General features: G+C 47.4%; 1 protein-coding gene across 1 annotated transcript in view; it reads right to left on the minus strand.

Moving 5' to 3' along the window:
- The window catches only part of LOC118093577 (cytochrome P450 2J5-like), a 159,105-nt gene that overhangs the window by 31,682 nt on the left and 108,737 nt on the right, over window positions 1–18,686 (minus strand). Inside the window, exon 9 of the mRNA XM_060274317.1 lies at window positions 9,046–9,147. Coding sequence (XP_060130300.1) covers window positions 9,046–9,147 — 102 coding nt within the window. The remainder of the gene's footprint in view (window positions 1–9,045; window positions 9,148–18,686) is intronic.

Consider the following 18,686-nt stretch of genomic DNA (forward strand, 5'->3'; position numbering starts at 1 on the left):
CCACTGTGGCCTGTTGACAGAGTCGGGGAATCGGGGAATCGGCGCTGGAAGCCAGGAACGGCGAGCGAAGCTACCGCTCATCAGCTGCTGCTGTGAGCGCTCATCACCTGCTTCCCAGCCAGGAACTCGAGGGGCTGTTTCGCGGGGCTACCTTCAGCGTTACATCGTGAAGCCGGGTCAAGGGATTCCACCCAGCCGACATTGCAGCCTCGCTAGGGTCCGTGGCTCCGGCAGCCTGGTGAAGCCCAGCAGCCGCATCCAGCGTCTGTATGCAGAGCGCGAGCCTCTGAGCACCCCGCTCGTCCTGGAACGCCTTGATCTTCGGTAGAGGCGGCTGCCTCCTACTCAGCTCTGCTCAGGGACCTTCCCAGGCGACCAGACCGGTTGGGTGAGCTAGCCGCATTAGCGGCGTGGTTTCTTGTCTTGCCAGGCCAGTTCATTGCGCAGCTGGGTTTCCGTTCATTGTTGCTTGCTTCCCCGAGCCTGCCCCTCTTTGTTCTCGACTTGTTGTTGTTGTCCTTTGTCCGCCCTCCCCCCCTTCCTTCTCACGGTCTTTGCAGCTCGATTTGTTCTTGTTTCCTTTGTTCGCCCCCCCCCTTCCTTCTCACGGTTTTTTGCAGCGATCACTCATAAGACTGTGTGTTTTCCTTTGTGCAGTGCATGTTCCTTGAGGTTGCCGCTGGTGGTACTATTTGCGTTTGATAAGTGAGGGCTGCTAGGCGCTATCGGCGCCATCTTGTTTGAGGGCAAGGAAGCTGCCATTTTGGGAGGGTTCTTCGGCACACAGGGAGCTCCACGGGGCCGGGGGCCATTTTGAGTGTGGCCACGTGTGTATACTGGCGGCCGCCATTTTGAGAGGGATTTTTAAGGCCCACGTGTGGCAGTCATTTTGAGTGTGGCTTTTGAGTTGCCTGCATCGGCAGCAGCCCATTTTCTGCACCTTTAACCTGGAATAATTCAAGCCAAGTGTAGGATTTAATTACTGGATTAGTTGGCTAATCTTGATTGGATTCCGTTTCGATTAAGGCTATCGGGGGAAACACATTAACTGTTTACCCTGTCTGCATAGGATTTGCTGGGCAGAATATAATTAGTTAGAGGCATTTCTCCAAGGGGTAGCTGAGTTTAATAGATTTAATTAAATCTGCATTTCTAAAAATTCACGTTAAGCCACCACTGCATTACTTTAACCAGTTGATTGGGGGATAAGTATTAATTTGCTAATTGATTGGCTAATTAAAGTAGTTATTTGCTAATTACATGATACGGCATTTCATTAATTTAGGAATTTATTTTATGTGGACGGGGCATAATTGATTGGGCATACTTCTCGGATACATTAATTAATTAATTAATTAATTATCTAGGTGACGTGAATTTAATAAATAAAATAAATACGCAAATTAAACGTATAATAATAAATTATAATAAATACATAAAATAAACGTATAATTAATAAATTATACATCAAAGAATAAATTCATAACAATAATTTAATAATAAATTAAATAACTATATATATAGGTATATATATTTATATATACATATATATATAGATTAGGGCACGCACATACACACTCACGGACATACACATATATACATATATAAATACGTACACACGTACACATACCCACATACACACGCATACATACACGCGCACGGACACGCAAGCGCATATACACAAGCACATATAGGGAATATCAGAAAAGTTTAGGAGTTATTTAGCATATAAGTAGTTTTCACATATAGGAAATATCAGGAAAGTTTAGGTAATGGCTCCTAAGCGTGCGCAGGGTAAGGCCCCCTCTAAGAGTCCTGCAGCCCGGGACAAGACTGAGGCCCTGGTGCGTGTGGTCTCCACACTGCAGAAAACTCAGCTGGACGTTTGCAAGCAGCTTGCGGCCATTGCAAAAACGCTTGCGCCTGCGGCCACCGACACACAGGAGGATCCTCGCGTGTTGCAGGATGAGCCAGGTGAGTCGCAGGATTTCATCTTCGATACCGGTTTGGCAGAAAGCGATTCGCCCTGTACCTCTGCTTCTCTATTTTCCAGTGCTGGTTCCGACCGGGGTATCAACGTGAGCCAAGCCCCGCGGACACGAAGGCAGAAGGCGCGCGCGAATGCCTCCAACTCACAAGGGCAGGGGGAGGGGTCTCATTCTGCAGGTTCTTCCACTCAGTCGTCGGCAGGTCATCGGGCGGACCAGCTTGGGCAAGCCCTGGTGCAGCAGGGGACCGGGGTTTCCGATACGTCCGGGGACGAGGGTACTTCCAGACCTGGAGGAGGTACCGAGAACGAGCCGAGGATCGAGGGAGAGCGTCAAGGAGGGAAAGCCAAGAAGAAGACCGATAAGCGCAAGAGGAGCAGGGACGACTCGGACGATTCAGGTACGACCTCCGAATCGGATGGCGACATCCCGATGGAGGATTATTGGGGGATTGCGGAAGACCAGTCGGGCCTTCCTCTTTGGATACATAGGCGGAGATCGAGCGCCCATCGCAAGGGTTTTAAAGGGACTTTGGAATGGAGGGATGGCGCCTTAGTACCAGATTCGAAATATTCCACCAATACTGACACCGACATTTTCTTGGGTTCGCATTTGTCAAACAAAAAGAGGGAAAAGATTTTAAACGGGGATTTTGTTGACATTTTCACCCTTTTGCCTTTGTCGCATACATTGGGAAAGGGCGAAAAGATGAGGAACTACGGTAGGCGCAGATATAAGACCCCCCGCGCCGACCGTACGTTCGAAAACTGGTTAGATGGCATCCACATCTGGGCGGCGGTCATCTCTGCTGCATATCCCAAGAGGGCCTTGCACTTGTGGGCCTATGTAGCTGACGTTAGGTTAGCAAATAAGATGGCTGGGGAGGCGGCGGCCTTAAGCTACGATGAAGACTTCCGTAGGAACGCGTCTCAGAATCCAAAGACCAGATGGGATCAGCGCAACCAGCATTTTTGGAGTAATCACGTGGTCCCATACGTGGAAAGGAAGCAGACGGATCCCCCTAAGTCTGGCAGGTTCGAACCCAGGAGGGACCCGCGCCGCAGGGTCTGCTGGGAATATAATAAGGGCATCTGTCAGCGGCCCAATTGTAAATATACGCATGAATGCGAGAAATGTCTAGGACAGCACCCTGGAGTGTCTTGTTTCAAAGGGAGGCAGTCCCTTCGCGGCGGGCGAGGCAATTCTCACCAGGGCTCCAGACACGCAAGTGGCGCCCCCCAGGGAACAGGCAGTAATCGGTTCTAATACATCACTCTCTCTGGCTTTCTCCCCTATAAAGCTCGGCCCCCTGAAACTCCTTTTAGATCACTATCCCAATAGAAAGGCGGCTACCTACCTCTGGGAGGGGTTCTCCTCCGGTTTTAGAATCCCAGTAAAGAGCCCACCCCTTTCGAGCAACCCCCCCAATCAGAAATCTGTTAGGGAAAGACCCGACATAGCGATTAGGAAAATCAACAAGGAGATTACGGCGGGTCGCGTGGCGGGTCCTTTTGCAGTGCCACCCATACCCGAACTCCACATTTCCCCTTTGGGAATAGTCCCTAAGAAAGCGCCAGGCGAATTTAGGCTCATTCATAATCTCTCTCATCCGAAGGGCAGATCTGTGAATGATGGCATACCCCAGGAGCTTTGCACGGTGAAATATGCCTCCTTTGACCAGGCAGTGAAGCTTGTAAGGCAATTTGGTAAGGGTGCCTTGTTGGCAAAGTGTGACATCGAATCAGCATTTCGCCTCCTGCCTGTCCACCCGCAGGACTTCAGATGGCTGGGATTTAGGTTCAATGGGGCATATTTCATCGACAAAGCCATGCCTATGGGTTGTTCTGTGGCATGCTCTGCATTTGAGGCTTTCAGCACGTTCCTGGATTGGGCCCTGCGCTTTAAAACTGGCCTGTCTGGAGTCTCGCATTATTTGGATGACTTTCTCTTCGTGGCTAGGGCAAATAGTACGGAGTGTGCAGGCCTGATGCAAGCATTTTCGGCCCTTGCTTACGAGCTGGGGGTGCCGTTAGCAGCAGATAAAACTGAAGGGCCCGTCTCACGTTTAACTTATCTAGGTATAGAATTAGACACAGTAGAGCAAACGTCTCGTTTGCCTGCGGACAAAATTAAGGCCCTTAAGGAGACTATTAGACAGCTCATCCCCTGCAAAAAACTTACACTTAGACAGATCCAATCTCTCCTGGGTCACCTGAATTTCGCGTGCAAGGTAATATCACCAGGCCGCCCCTTCTGCCTGCGATTGGCCAGACTCACGGCAGGTTTAACAAAACCCTTCCACAGGAAGCGACTCCCTCGAGGCGTTAAGGCTGACCTGGAGTCCTGGCTTACATTTCTTGAGAATTATAACGGGGTATCCCTGTGGCAGGACAGCTTGGTTCTGCATTCCGATTTTCAGGTACAGTCAGACGCGGCTGGTTCTTTGGGTTTCGGAGTCTATTTCAAAGGTAAATGGTGCGCGCAGCATTGGCCGGCCAGCTGGCAGGGCACAGACATTACACGCGATTTAACATTCTTAGAATTTTTCCCCATAGTTGTTGCAGTGCACCTATGGTCCGCGGAATTCAGGGATCGGCGAGTCTGCTTCAGAACCGACAACCAAGCGGTGGTCAGCGTCCTCGCTCGCCAATCATCAAGATCTCCGAGAGTGTCATCTCTCTTACGCCATTTTGTCCTACTAAGCTTGAAATTCAACATGCATTTCTCAGCCAAGTTTGTGCCTGGGCTTAACAATAATATCGCAGATGCTTTGTCTCGCTTCCAGATGGACCGCTTCCGCTCGTTGGCACCAGAGGCACGCCTGTGGCCAGAGCCGTTCCCGGTACATCTATGGAACCTTGGGAGCGCGAAATTCTGAAGGGAGTATTTGCGTCGGTTGCCCCCTCTACCCTTAACTCGTATAAGCGGGCCTGGTCAGATTTCAATAAGTTTAGGCAGAAAGGAACCACGGGTCCTTCTCCTGGTCCGCCTTCCCAGGAAGAGGTTATGCAATACATGGTGCATTTGAGGAATCTGGGGCGAGCTGCTAAGACCCTTCAAATTCACACAGCAGCCATAACATTCTTCTCAAAATCACTTTATTTCATAGACCCGTGCGATAACTTCCACTTACGCAGGGCTATGGAGGGCTGGCGTCGGCTCCAGCCTCCAGCCAGTGACAACAGGCGGCCTATCACGTTTGACATGCTGGTTCAGATACACAAGCAATTGAGAATCCTTTGCTGGTCGAAATTCGAAGCGCGCTTATTTTCAGCTGCATTTTCGATTGCCTACTTTGGGGCGCTGAGAGTAGGGGAGGTGGTCTGCGAGGACCAATCGGATGGTGTCACACGGGGTATTTTAATAGGGGATGTGTCATTGTCCGACACCCAGGTTCTAGTACACATCCGACGTTCGAAGACCGACCAGAAAGGAAAGGGTGCCGTGGTACGCCTCCCTGCGACAGGGGCCGCGGGTCCATGTCCAGTAAAAGATACCAGGAGGTTCCTTCATCTGCGTCCGGCGGGCCCAGGTCCCTTCCTTATTCACCCGGACAAGTCCAGGCTTACCCGCCAGCAGTTCACCAGGGTCTTGCGCAAGGCCATCGCCTCTTGCGGATATAACCCTACCGAATTCTCGCCCCACTCCTTCAGGATTGGTGCAGCTACTTCAGCCATGCACCTGGGCCTTTCTTCCGAGAGGATTCAGGACCTGGGAAGGTGGAAATCAAACGCATACAAAAGGTACATTCGTACGTAGCATACAGCTGATCCCAGGGTGTTGCTCTTTGTTTTCCAGGTGGCCGGATAGTGCGTGTGTGGATAGCCGGGCACAGCGTGGTTCATTGGGCCCGCGAAAGGGCGATGGAAGTGGGCCTGGGGCACGGGCTGGGCCTCCCAGCATCCGTGAGAGTGTCTTGGATTGCAAAGAGAGGCATGAAGTGGAACGAGCTGTTGCCAACCCTTGAAAGCCGGGCAGCTTCACTTGGCTACCCTGACCTGCTGGTGCTGCAGTTAGGGGAAAACGACCTTGCTTACCGTAACGCAGTGGACTTGAAGTTGCAAATATTCCGTGATTTTGATACCCTATTGGATTCCTGCCCGGGGATGACGCTGCTTTGGTCATCCCTGCTGGAGAGGCGCATTTGGCGCGATGGACGTTGCCCGATCGCGATGAACAGAACTAGGCGGCGCTTGAATTCTTTCGTGATCCGCAGAGTGTTAGCCTTGAATGGCCGAGTAGTCTCGCACCCAAGCCTAAAACAGAGTGAAGCAGCCCTGTATCGTCATGACGGGGTGCATCTATCGCCTACGGGGAATGATATTTGGCTCGAAAACATAATTGCGGGTATCCACGATTGGCTACATGTTAGTGTACATAACTAGGCGAATAAGAGATTAGGACCACAGCCCCCCCTTAATAACGTTATAATATTGAATAATTAAATAATGTTTATGTTATACCCACGAATTGGTAAGAGGTGACTACATGTGAGCGGATTGGCGGCGAGCCAGGGTGGGCTCGAGTGGCGGTTAGGCGTTGGAAATTTGCATAACAATCAGTGGAGGAGGGGCAAGTACGTCATCAGCTGCCCTATCTTGGAGAGGTAATTCCGTTAAAGGATTCCGGGGGCGAGGCTTGGTCCTGAGCCTGGAGTTGCCTGGGCCGTAAGGCACGCCCCATCGGTGGCCACAGGAGGAGCTCTAGTAGATCTACGTCGCGGGGCTCCTTTCTGGTGGTTAACTTCTCACAGACTCCAACACACGGGTTGGAGTCGGATATAGTCTGTTAGGTTCCAACGCCTAAGCCAATTCCGCTCTACATGCATATTTAATAAAGTTGTGGCCTTAACCACCCAATTAATTAAATCTTAAACCTGGTGTCACGAGTCTTTATTCCGGGGAAGGAGGGCATATAGCCACACAAAGCCACTTCCGCGCTTGCGTCGGAGGTGGGGTTGTGGGCTGCCCGACTGTACCATCGCGTAGGGGCTGAGAGTTCAGCCCCTGCGCGATGGTGCACTCCCGCCTGCGTCACACCCCGACCAGCCAATGAGGCTGGGCGGGGCGGGGCCAAGCTGTTTAAGGGCCTCCGCAGGCGGGAAAGCTCCCTCTTTCCTCGCTGTTCGCCGGAGCGAACGATTCACCCGCCCGCCCACCCCTTAATAAGAGGCAAGGGGACGCTGCTATGGACGTCAGTTGGTTGCCCTGGCTGGCCAGGGGGCTGGGTAGGATTTTTCCCATACTGGGTTAGCCATGATGGGTTTTTCGCCTACCTCGTAGCATGTCGTCACAACTTAGGTTAGGCGGTTAGGCGTTGGAAATTTGCATAACAATCAGTGGAGGAGGGGCAAGTACGTCATCAGCTGCCCTATCTTGGAGAGGTAATTCCGTTAAAGGATTCCGGGGGCGAGGCTTGGTCCTGAGCCTGGAGTTGCCTGGGCCGTAAGGCACGCCCCATCGGTGGCCACAGGAGGAGCTCTAGTAGATCTACGTCGCGGGGCTCCTTTCTGGTGGTTAACTTCTCACAGACTCCAACACACGGGTTGGAGTCGGATATAGTCTGTTAGGTTCCAACGCCTAAGCCAATTCCGCTCTACATGCATATTTAATAAAGTTGTGGCCTTAACCACCCAATTAATTAAATCTTAAACCTGGTGTCACGAGTCTTTATTCCGGGGAAGGAGGGCATATAGCCACACAAACAACACACATAATGACATTAAAACTAGTATAAAGGGGCAGGATTCTGATTAATATTGAAAAGCAAAAAACCATAAAAAGTAGGGTAATGGCAGCATGGGTAGCTATGTGAAATTAGGGGAAAACACAAGGCAACATAAAATGTTGTTGTATTTTCATAGGTCGACTTGTAAGTGGTTAGGGTTGCCAGACTCAATAGAGGACAGGACTTCTGTGCCTTTAATTGCCCTGCTCTCTTTTGAGTCTGGAAACCTTAAAGAGAAACCAGCAGACCCTTTGCTTGGAAATTATACAAAGGGTCTGCTGTTTTCTCTTTAAGGTTTCCAGACTCAAAAGAGAGCAGGGCAATTAAAGGCACAGAAGTCCTGTCCTCTATTGAGTCTGACAACCCTATAAGTGGTAGCAAGACTTCCTTTCCAAGTGCCATTAGTTTCACACCTGCCGTTGGTGCTTTCTAAATGACTTCTTTCAATCTGATTTCACAGTCCTGGTCTTATAATCTTGGTGAGAGGATTACCTGGAGGTTAGCACTTACTGTAGGCTTGGCATACATCAGGAAAATTCCTGACATGTCCTGACAGGAATCGGGAAAATGTTAGGGAACATTAACATTAAAATGTTAGGGGACATTAAATAATTAGTTTTTGGTTTATTCAATACAGTTATATATTACAATTATACATTATTGTTATTTAAACTATAAATATCGCGAAATTATGGGTTTTTTTCTCGAAGTGACACACCACCCGAGTTATGCTCGGTTTTTTGGCGAATTTTGACACACCAAGCTCAAAAGGTTGCCCATCACTGGCCTATGTGGTCAGCCTTTGTTGTTGTTGTTGTTGTTGTTGTTGTTGTTGTTGTTGTAAAAATTATGTTTCTTGATATAGTCTGCTGTTTTCTTACACTTCAAACCCCGCCGTGGTCTTTGCATATGGGAAGTAACTTTTTATATAGACTGGAAAGGGTTTCCAGTCTTCTTTAAAAGATTCAAAATTTGTATCTTTTATCAATTTTTGCTATCTCTGCATATTCCAAGATTTTCATAAACCATTCTTCCTTTGAAGGTGTTCTCTCCTCCTTCCTCAGTTTAATAGTATACAATAAATATTTTGATCAGTAATTCTTAATGCTTATTTTCAACTGTTATATGGTTTTGTGCTTTTCAATATTATTTATAATATTATTTACATTGTTACTATTATTTGTATTGTACACAGCTTCTGAAAATGGAGGCTTATGGCAATTACCATTTTAACCCATGCTATTGTTTAAGCTGAAATATCACAATTGTTGGGGGAACTAGAGAAAACAATTGCTGACATTAGACTGAATTATCACTAAGCAATAAGTACCTGAACGAGAGTATTTTCATGAATCTTGAATCCAAACAGCCACATGGCTCCCACGAGAGGAAGCTGGAGAGGTCCTGGAGGGTAATGCCTGCGTGACCAAAGCTGTTTCAGGTAGGGCAGAATCAGAAGAACCACCAGCAGAGCAATAAAAAATGCCCATATCTCCATCCTTCTCTTGCTATGTCTTTCTCCTTAGGTTGCCTGGTCAGGTTCAACTCGCTTTCCCTAAGGGCTTTTACTTTCCTCAGAGAAATCAGCAGTACTCTCTGTTTATATATGCTCAGTTATTAAAAAACAAATAAGCAACAAGGGGTGTGACACCATATGTAAGTAGCCTTGGAACATGATTGCAAGTCATGTAATATCATCATTCTTATTATACGGGTCACGCAAATGAGAGGAAGTGTGATTTATATCAGGCTCATTGAACTCCCAAGAGTCTGTGATCTACTCCCAGTATAAAAAACTGGCAGTGATCTACCCATTGTCATTGGAGGGAGGAGGAGCATGCATGGGGTGGGTGGAAGGGGAGGATTGCCCAGAGTTGTCGAGCTTATCTTGGGGTGGACGGGCCAGACTTGTGGGGATGATACGGACATTCATTGCCCACTTTGATTCATCCCGCGATCGACCAGGTTCAGCAGGGGATCTACCTGTTGGACATGCCTGATTTATATGAATTGCAATTAGAATCCAGGCTATCTTAAGACTTATTTTGTGACGCAAATATTTGGGAAATCTCACGTTTAGCTGATATTTTAAAGTGAAGGAAATTCTGGGACCACCTGATGTAAATCCTATATGGGACAGCCAAAACTTTTGCATGAAGCAGTGATGAAATTTCTAAATTATAATTGGCAATAGAAAGTGAGGTTCTGATAGGCATTGTGTAAAGCAAGCAAAGCTCGCCTATTTTATAGAAATACCCGTGTAATAAACTAAGACAAATTCTGCATCATCTTGTAATTCTTTGCTTTAGAGAGACAAAGTAGCTCTTACATGCAAAGGCATGAACTTCAGTAAACATTGTTTGTTCTGAGATGGCAACTTTTCACATTGATTTCTGTAAGTAATTATTTCTCCTTGATTTTCCATAGGTGTTGTATTATCAAATGGTCACACCTGGAGGCAACAGAGATGCTTTGGTGTAGTTACTATGCGGAAGCTAGGACTGGGGAAGAAAGGCATGGAGCACCAAAGGCATGGAGGAGGCCCATCAGTTTGTGGAGGTTTTTGCACATTCAAAGGGTATGTGATGAAGGGTGATGGTGCTTAGCTGGCATATGGAGATATATTTGTGTACTACCTCTGTCCATTTTAGAAAGGAATGTGATATGCTTTTCTTGGTTCCTAATGGAGATCCAAGCAGTTTCTCTTGGCCCCCATGAAATCCCACTCTCAGTATGAACAGGAGCAGCTGAACTCACATTAGTATAACTTTATTTTGCAGGACAACCACTTGACTCCTCCATGCCCATCATGTCTCCAACATGATATGTGCTGTGGCTTTTGGGCACCAGTTTGCTCTTGAAGATGAACAGTTCCAGAAGCTGATGGAGCCATGGATTTTCTCCTAAAATTTATAAGCAGCTTCGTTTATTCTGTTAGTAGTTATTTTCGTTCATACTAAGCCAAAGAGGTCTCCCCAAGAGCCTTAATACCACAAATCAGTATTCTGGAATCTATTCTGAAAGAGGACAGACATTGGAGAAGTGAGATCAAGTTTAAATTGAGCTGAAAAAAGGGCCACTTACTATCTCACAGCCCGATCAATTTCTCATGATTATCATTGAGATAAAAACATGAGTAAGAAGACTTTGTCCACCACAGGAGACTCTTGGGAGGAAAGATGGGATAAAAATGGATCAATGACCTTCCGAACAGGTCATCGAGAGCCCACCGAGGGGAACAGAGGGGAACATGATGGCGTCCATAGTGGGGCCCCTGCAGCCACCACCTTGGCTGGATTTTTTTTTATTTTTAATGAAAGAGAGACCAGCAACTCAAGCAGTATCCTTACTGCTGAGGAAAGCAGCCTCCTTCTGTATGAACCAACTAAACCCTTTCCCCCAAATTTAAGTTCAGTTCTCCACATTTCTACAACTATTCCTAATTTGTTTATAAAAAAAAGTACTCATGAAACTGACTTTAATCCCCCCTCCCTATTCTTCACCTACCAGAAAAGGTCACTAACTTGTTCCAGGAGGGGTCCTGTGATTTTGCCCAGTTTTGGAAAGATGCCCGAGCTGGACAAATATTTTGAGCCATAGTTTTCTTTCACATTTTCAGCTAGGGATAATTCACAGAATCCAATCATTGTGGGATTCCAGAGAAGCTATAGACACCTTCCTTCTTCTTAGTGAGACTCAAACTAATATGCCCACCCTGTAGAATAATGCAGATCATGTTTTTTTAAGTGCTGATCCAAAGCACAAACGGTGAGACCAAGCTTCCTCATGGTAATGACAGCATTTCTGCTATCTTTCCTTTAGCTTTATGAAATGCTCCCATGGCTCATGAAACATCTCCCAGGGCCCCACCAGCTTGAAGCTGAATACTGCTCAATCAAGGAATCATTATACTGTATTCCCTATTAGAAGTGAATACTAATCTCTTGCCTGGAAACCAGTACAGTGGTACCTTGGTTCTCAAACTTAATTCGTTCCGGAAGTCCATTCCAAAACCAAAGCATTTCAAAACCAAAGCACGCTTTCCCATAGAAAGTAATGCAAGACTAAAAAAAAAGAGTTGATGAATGGTTCTGATAACCATATGGCCATGTGATGTTCTTTTTGAAACGTTAATAATGCATTATTAACATGTGACACCAGAGGGCGCTGCAAGGCAACCCTGTCCAGAAGCACAGTAGACCTTGTGGAAAGGAAGTGAAAGGAAACCGTAGTAGGTTTTATGATAGGTTTCTGAGACCTGTCTGTTTTTTGTTTGTTTGTGTTTGGCTGTAACCTGCATTTGGCTGACCAATAAAATCTGACGGTGGTAATTATAAGCTTCTGCATGTCATGGAGAAAAAGGATAGAGAATTTGCCTTTTTCACAGCTGCAGCACACTGGGTCAACATCTTCACCGAGCTATCTACTGAGACCCCAAGGTCTTGTCCCTGATCAGCCATCACCATTTCAAACTCTATGAGTGTATGTGTGAAATTAAGACTGTCCCAATTTTGCCCCAACATGCATCACTTTTACACTTGTTTGCACTGAATTCCATTTCCCATTTTACCACCCATGCACTCACTTTGGAGAGGTCCTTTTGGAGCCCCTCACAATCTATTTGTCTTTTAACTACCTTGAACAATTTATATACATCCAGAGTGGAGTTCCTAAGGTGGTTGGATAGTGTCTTGGATGCCTCCTTTTGGCAACCAATGCTGCAAGGCTGGTGCCAAATGTTTTGGTTTGGTTATTTTAAAACCACATCAGTGAGGCCACCTGACTGCACATTCCTAATTCTAGATTGTTTATGAACAAGTTTAAAAGGTCCCAATACCGATCCTTGGGGAACTTCACTTTCTATTTTTCCATTTGGAGAACTGTTCATTAATTCCTATTCATTGCTTCCTGCAACTTAACCAGTTTGTGAGCAACAAAGGCCTCTCCTCTTATTCTTTAACTGCTAAGCTTACTCAACCCCAGATAGTTTTTTGTTCTGTTCCTAGCTTTCTCAAGTTTGCTATTAAATCTTTTTTAAAAAAAGTATTACTATGTTTTGAAATAATTTGTAAATAACCTTCCCATTTATTCTGTGTGTCTATTCTGTTACATGTTCACTCAAACATGTCCATTACATATTAATTCATAATAGGCTTGTTGTTGTTGTTTAGTCGTTTAGTCGTGTCCGACTCTTCGTGACCCCATGGACCATAGCACGCCAGGCACTCCTGTCTTGCACTGCCTCCCGCAGTTTGGTCAAACTCATGTTCGTAGCTTCGAGAACACTGTCCAACCATCTTGTCCTCTGACGTCCCCTTCTCATAATAGGCTTATTTTGTCCAATTCTAATCCAAATATAAATAGTCTCTCAAAATTGACAGGGACTTAAATATATTGCAGAAACCTATAAAAACTAACACCCTATAGGCACCTACACTGTGCAAGTATTTCAGCCTTATAAACGCACAGCATCTTAAATATACAATTGCTCCTAGCTCACTATCTAAGCACTTTAAAAAAAAACCTGCATAACATTAATCCCACACACCTTCCCATAATTTGTTGAAACTAAAATAAATTGTGTAATCCTATAACTACTCAAAGTCCTTAACTGCATATTATAATTGCAACACACACTTAGTAACACTTCCTAGTCATGATACATTACACAATCTTATAATTATACTAGACAATTCCAGAAGCGGCCTTGTTCACATTTTGTTTAATATTATAAACCCACACATTACATGTGATTAAATAAAATTCCGGAAACTCTTTTTGTATTTTAACCCGCCTATTACAGTAAAGTTAAGATCTGAGTCCATATTATCATGGCAATCCAAATATACTGCTGGTCTCTTAGTTTAACTGTATCCTGGTTTAGCTCTCCTAGTTTATCTGTATTATTCAAGCTTTCATAGAGAATCATGGAGATGGAAGAGACTTGAAGGCAGAACTGGCTTTGCCATTAGGCAGACTGAAGTGGTGGCAGTGGGCAGCAGAAGCCCACAAGGGGGCAGTCAGTGCCCCACCATTAGTACTGTGTCCAGTTCTGGGCACCACAGTTCAAGAAGGATATTGAAAAGCTGGAACGTGTCTAGAGGAGGGCAACCAAAATGGTCAAAACTAGGGGGGGCAAGCCATGGTCGTTCAGGGGCGGGGCCAAGGCACAGGAGGGGAGGGGCCACAAGCGGGAATGTGGGCGGGGCTACAGGGCCAGCGGGCCCGACGACTCGGCGACGGCTGCAGCTACTAAATGAACCCCCTAAACTCTCTCACACGAAATCCCCCTGCTCTGAAGCAGGACCGTCTGTAGGCCTGGGTCCGGTGGCGCGGAGCGCCAGGGCGGCAGGCCACCAGGGGCGCTGCTGCGCCCGCTGAGAGGCGCGGCGGAGGCCGCCCCAGGCGCGCCTCTCAGTGGTTCAGCAGCTTCAAGCTGCTTTCCGGAGGCGTGCGGGCCTGGGGCCGCCTCCACCGTGCGCAGGGGCGTTGCAACATGGGGCGGGTAGCACCCCCTGGCCCAGGGCCGGCCCTACAGCCAAGCTGGGTTGCGCAGGGCTTCAGCCCTCCAGGCGGCAGCCGCGCAGTGAGCTGCGCCCGCCGCACCGGGAAACGGGGCAGGGTGGGGGCGCCAGAGGGATCCGTCACACCACGGTGCCAGGGCGCCAGGTATGCTTAAGACGGCCCTGCTCTGAAAACACCGCTCCCATCCATTTACGGCTAGCCACACCCCTGAAAAACCCCTTTGGGCCCCGCTTTCCCTCCTCTAGGTCCCCCCGAAGCCTTGCCAGTTCCCACCCTATATATGTGGGATGGGTAAGGAGCTCAGAGGTCTGCTAGTCCTGGGGGGCCATCCCCCCGTGGCCTGGGAGGATACTGGGGACCCCCCCCGCAAAGCTGAGACCCTCAAAGAAGAAGAAGAAGCTGCCACCGCCGCCTCCCCATCGCAAGGGAGCAAAAGATGGGAAAGGTGGGGTGGTGCAGTGCAGGCGAGCGAGCCCCCCCCCCCCCCGATGCAACCCTACAGCGGCGGCTACCCCACCCTCAACGCCCCTCTCTCGGCAGGGGCAGCAAGGGAGAGTGGCTGGGGGGGGGTGCATTGCAAAGAAGGAAACAGCAGCCAATGCCCGGAGAGGGCAATGCACGCAGGGGGAGCGGATAGCTGTGCCGCCCCCCAAGGCAGCTCCTTTCCTATTGCCGGGGGTGGGGGGCAGCGAGGAAGGGTCACTGCCGCTAGGCTACTCCTGCCGCCGGCAATCCAGCGCAAACGCCCCCACGCAGCTTCCTTGCAGCAGCCACGACCACCGCCTTCGGGCGCCGCCCCCGCTCCTCCTTTGCGGGCTTCTGCTGCTTCTGGCTGCTGTCGGTGCACTTCCTCTCCTGGCCCAGGAGGAGTCTCAGTAGCAACTCCTAACTCAGGGGGGTAGGGGGTGCGAAGGGGGCGATTCCCAGCTCGCGGCGCCGACGATCGCAGTGCAGCCTACTGGGAGGTAGAGCGCGGCAGCGGCTGCAACCAATGCAGGGAGCCGCGTCTCCTTCGCTTGGCAGCCCAGCAGAACTCTTATGCAGGAGAGGTTGCCGCCTGGCAGGGCTTTCCATTGGGAGGCGCGAAGGCTTTAGTGGGCGGGAATTGGTGCAAATGTAGGCAGGGTGGGCTGAGAGGAGGAGCTGCTGCCGAGGAGCCACGGCACCAGCAGCGTTTCCTCCCCCTCCCCTCCCGTGTCAACAAGCGGGGCGCCTGCGCAGGGTATTTGCTTCCCTAGTCGGGTCCGCGGTTTGGCCTTCTGGGGGGGGCAGCTGCACCTCCCTGCCCCATGCTGGGTACACCCATGAAAACGTACGAGTACAAAATGTTTGAGAACCAAGGTACGACTGTATAATGAATTAAAAAAGATGTTTAAGTTAACATTCGTAAAGAAACAAAAACAACGAAAAGGAAGCTTTTCTCTTGGGAATTAGGGGATTAGAACTATCCAAGCAGTACAGTGGAACCTCGGTTTATGAACACCTCGGTTTACAAATTTTCAGTTTACGAACGCCGCAGAATGGATTAATTCACTTTCCATTACTTTCAACGGGAAAGTTCACTTCAGTTTATGAACGCTTCAGTTTATGAACAGACTTCCAGAACCAATTACACTCATGCTTCGGGTTAAGTACGCTTCAGGTTGAGTACTCCGCGGACCCGTCTGGAACGGATTAATCCACTTTCCATTACTTTCAATGGGAAAGTTCACTTCAGTTTATGAACGCTTCAGTTTATGAACAGACTTCCGGAACCAATTGTGTTCATAAACCGAGGTACCACTGTATAGAAATTTATGCATGTGACTACAGTTGCAAGAATGTTATTTGCCCCCAAAGTAGAAGGATGAAGAGGTCCCGCTAAAAGAAAATTTGATACAGAAAATAATGGAGTATACAGAAATCGCGAAACTTACAGGAAGAATAAGAGATCAAGACAACAAACTGCTTAGATGCAGAAATGGGAGTATGCAACAAGGAGAAAGAGGAAGGCCTGAAGAGTCTAATAGGCAGGAAACTTGATTGAAGTCTGGGTGAGCCCCAGCTGGCAACGCAGTTAGACTAAAAAAACCAGTTTGGTGTAGTGATCAGATGAAGCATCAAAGAGCGCGCTTCCATGGTGAAAGCGCCGCTGGAAGAGTTTAAAAGCCCCGACCCATGTCTAGAAAGTGCAGTGTGGATGAGCCCTCAACCATGAAAGATCGCTGGGTGACTTTAGGGCAGACACTCTCAGCATAACCTATTGTGCAAGGTTGTTGTGAGAGTAGGGTTGGAGGAGAAATTTGATTCAAATTAATGCAAATTTAGAAATAATTTAAATACAATACATCTCACTCTCCTGAAGACACCTGTACTCTGTGGCATGTGTGCCTGTTTAGTCTGCTATCAGGTACTAGTTGCTGATGAGCAACTTCAGCTCCCCGCCCTCCCTTCCCTCAGGTTATCTTTATCTGTTTAGGGAAATTTTTAATGTTTGAAGTTTTATTGTGGTTTTAAAATTCTGTTGGGAGCCGCCCAGAGTGGCTGGGGAAACCCAGCCAGATGGGTGGGGTATAAATAATAAGTTGTTGTTGTTGTTGTCGTTGTCATTGTTAATGGGGTTTGGTTTGGAAAGCCTTTAAAGGACTGTAAAGTAAGGGCATATGTCCACCCTGCCCTTGCTTCTTTTGTAGTTTCTGTATAAGCATGAACTTTTATACAGTTCAAAGAAAAATCCATTTTTGGTGCTTTTTAATTGAAAAAACAACAACATTTATTTATTTATTTAGCCTTTGCTAAAGAACCATGTCTACTTATCATATAGTAAAAGGTAGGGGATAATACATTTTCTACGATAATTTTTCCGCCCTAGAGAGATTGAAATTTAGTTTTGTGGGAAAGTTTTTCTAAGCAAGAAACAATGAGCAAGGGAGACCATTTGTCACCAAAGGAGGTGACAACTTTTAAATTCCCTCAGCTGGTGACAGTGACAATTTTGGTGAGAGAAGAGATGTAACATCCTCGTCATGAGATCCAAAACCTAGATAAAACAGGCGTCTACGGCCCAATCTGTTGCGAGGACTAATAATAATCTCCCTACTCCTGGAGATCTAGACCATAGATAAAATGGGTGTGAACAATTCATTCTATTGCTGGGACTACTAACACCTCCTCAGATGTATCAGTTGGAAGCAGAGCAAGAAAGAGATGCTGCAACACTGGAGCATTGACAAAACGTAAGTTTGACTGTCACATCACCTGGACACACTTGCTAACTAAAGCAAAATAGGAAGATAAGAAGAGCCCCACTGGATCAGACCAGCCAGATGTCTAGGGGGAGCCCACAAGCAGGACATGAGCACAACTGCCCTCTTCACACTTGGGATACGTAAGCCTGGGTCGCCATTATTCCGCCCTGAGACTTCTCTCTCGATCTGGATAGTGTCCAGCAAAACTCCACAAAGCTCTCATTCATAGATTCATTGAAGAGAATCAAGGCACAAATAGAAATATTAATCATATTCCAATAGGATGAAGTTCTCTTTGGAGTTCATGGAGTTATGTAAGAACAAAAGGAGTTCACCCTTCTTTCTAGGTATGCAAGCACTAGACCTTTTTTTAGGATTGAAGTTGTTGACCTTCTTTTACAATTTCCCCCCAGGAAATTAACTGCCACAGGGGCTGGATTAAACCGACAGGCGGGCCGGATTAGGCTACCGGGCCAGACTTTGGACATCCCTGCACTAGACTGAAACAAAGGAGGAAGGGAGGTATTTTACCGCTCTGGGAGGCAAACCCAATAGGAACTAGAATATTGCTGTGGCTACATTTCCCAACCTGCCTTGAGGTCTAAAAAGTGGGAAAGGGCACTATCTTTTCTAAAAGGGGCAGTATTGCTTTTCCTTCTACCCAATACTAATACACAGATTAATAGCTGACCATTGTGGGGGGCAGAACAGCCATAATGCTGCTGTTGTGACAGATCTGATGAAGCGTGCAGTGTACCATATTACCCAGTTTCATGGAAATGGTTTTCGTTTTAATGGCCCAAGGATGTAGACAAGACCCTTGCAGCAGTTCAGCCAATTGCATGCTCTGTTGACCCTTGCCCATCATGGCTTATTCTGGCTAGCCAACAGTGGGTGGCTGGGTGGCTGAAAGTGCAGCTAATGCATCATTAGACAAGAAAGGTTATGGTGTAACTACTCCTTAAAAAGGGGGTCTATGAGAACTACTGCCTAGTAGTCACTAATACCCCTTTTGGAGGCAATGGGCTTGATTCCCATGCCAAACCACTCACATCTGTAATCAATAAAGTTGTGTCCTATTTGATCCCGATATATACCAGTATTTATTGTCCTGTCCAGTTATTTCTTGCTACTGTGACAATGGGGTCACAGGGATTTGGCCTGCAAACTCCACTACTGATATCTTTCAGGATGTAATTCATCACCTAAGAGAGCATAT

The sequence above is a fragment of the Zootoca vivipara genome, chromosome 5 (assembly GCF_963506605.1).
Source record: "Zootoca vivipara chromosome 5, rZooViv1.1, whole genome shotgun sequence".
NCBI classification, from domain to species: domain Eukaryota; kingdom Metazoa; phylum Chordata; class Lepidosauria; order Squamata; family Lacertidae; genus Zootoca; species Zootoca vivipara.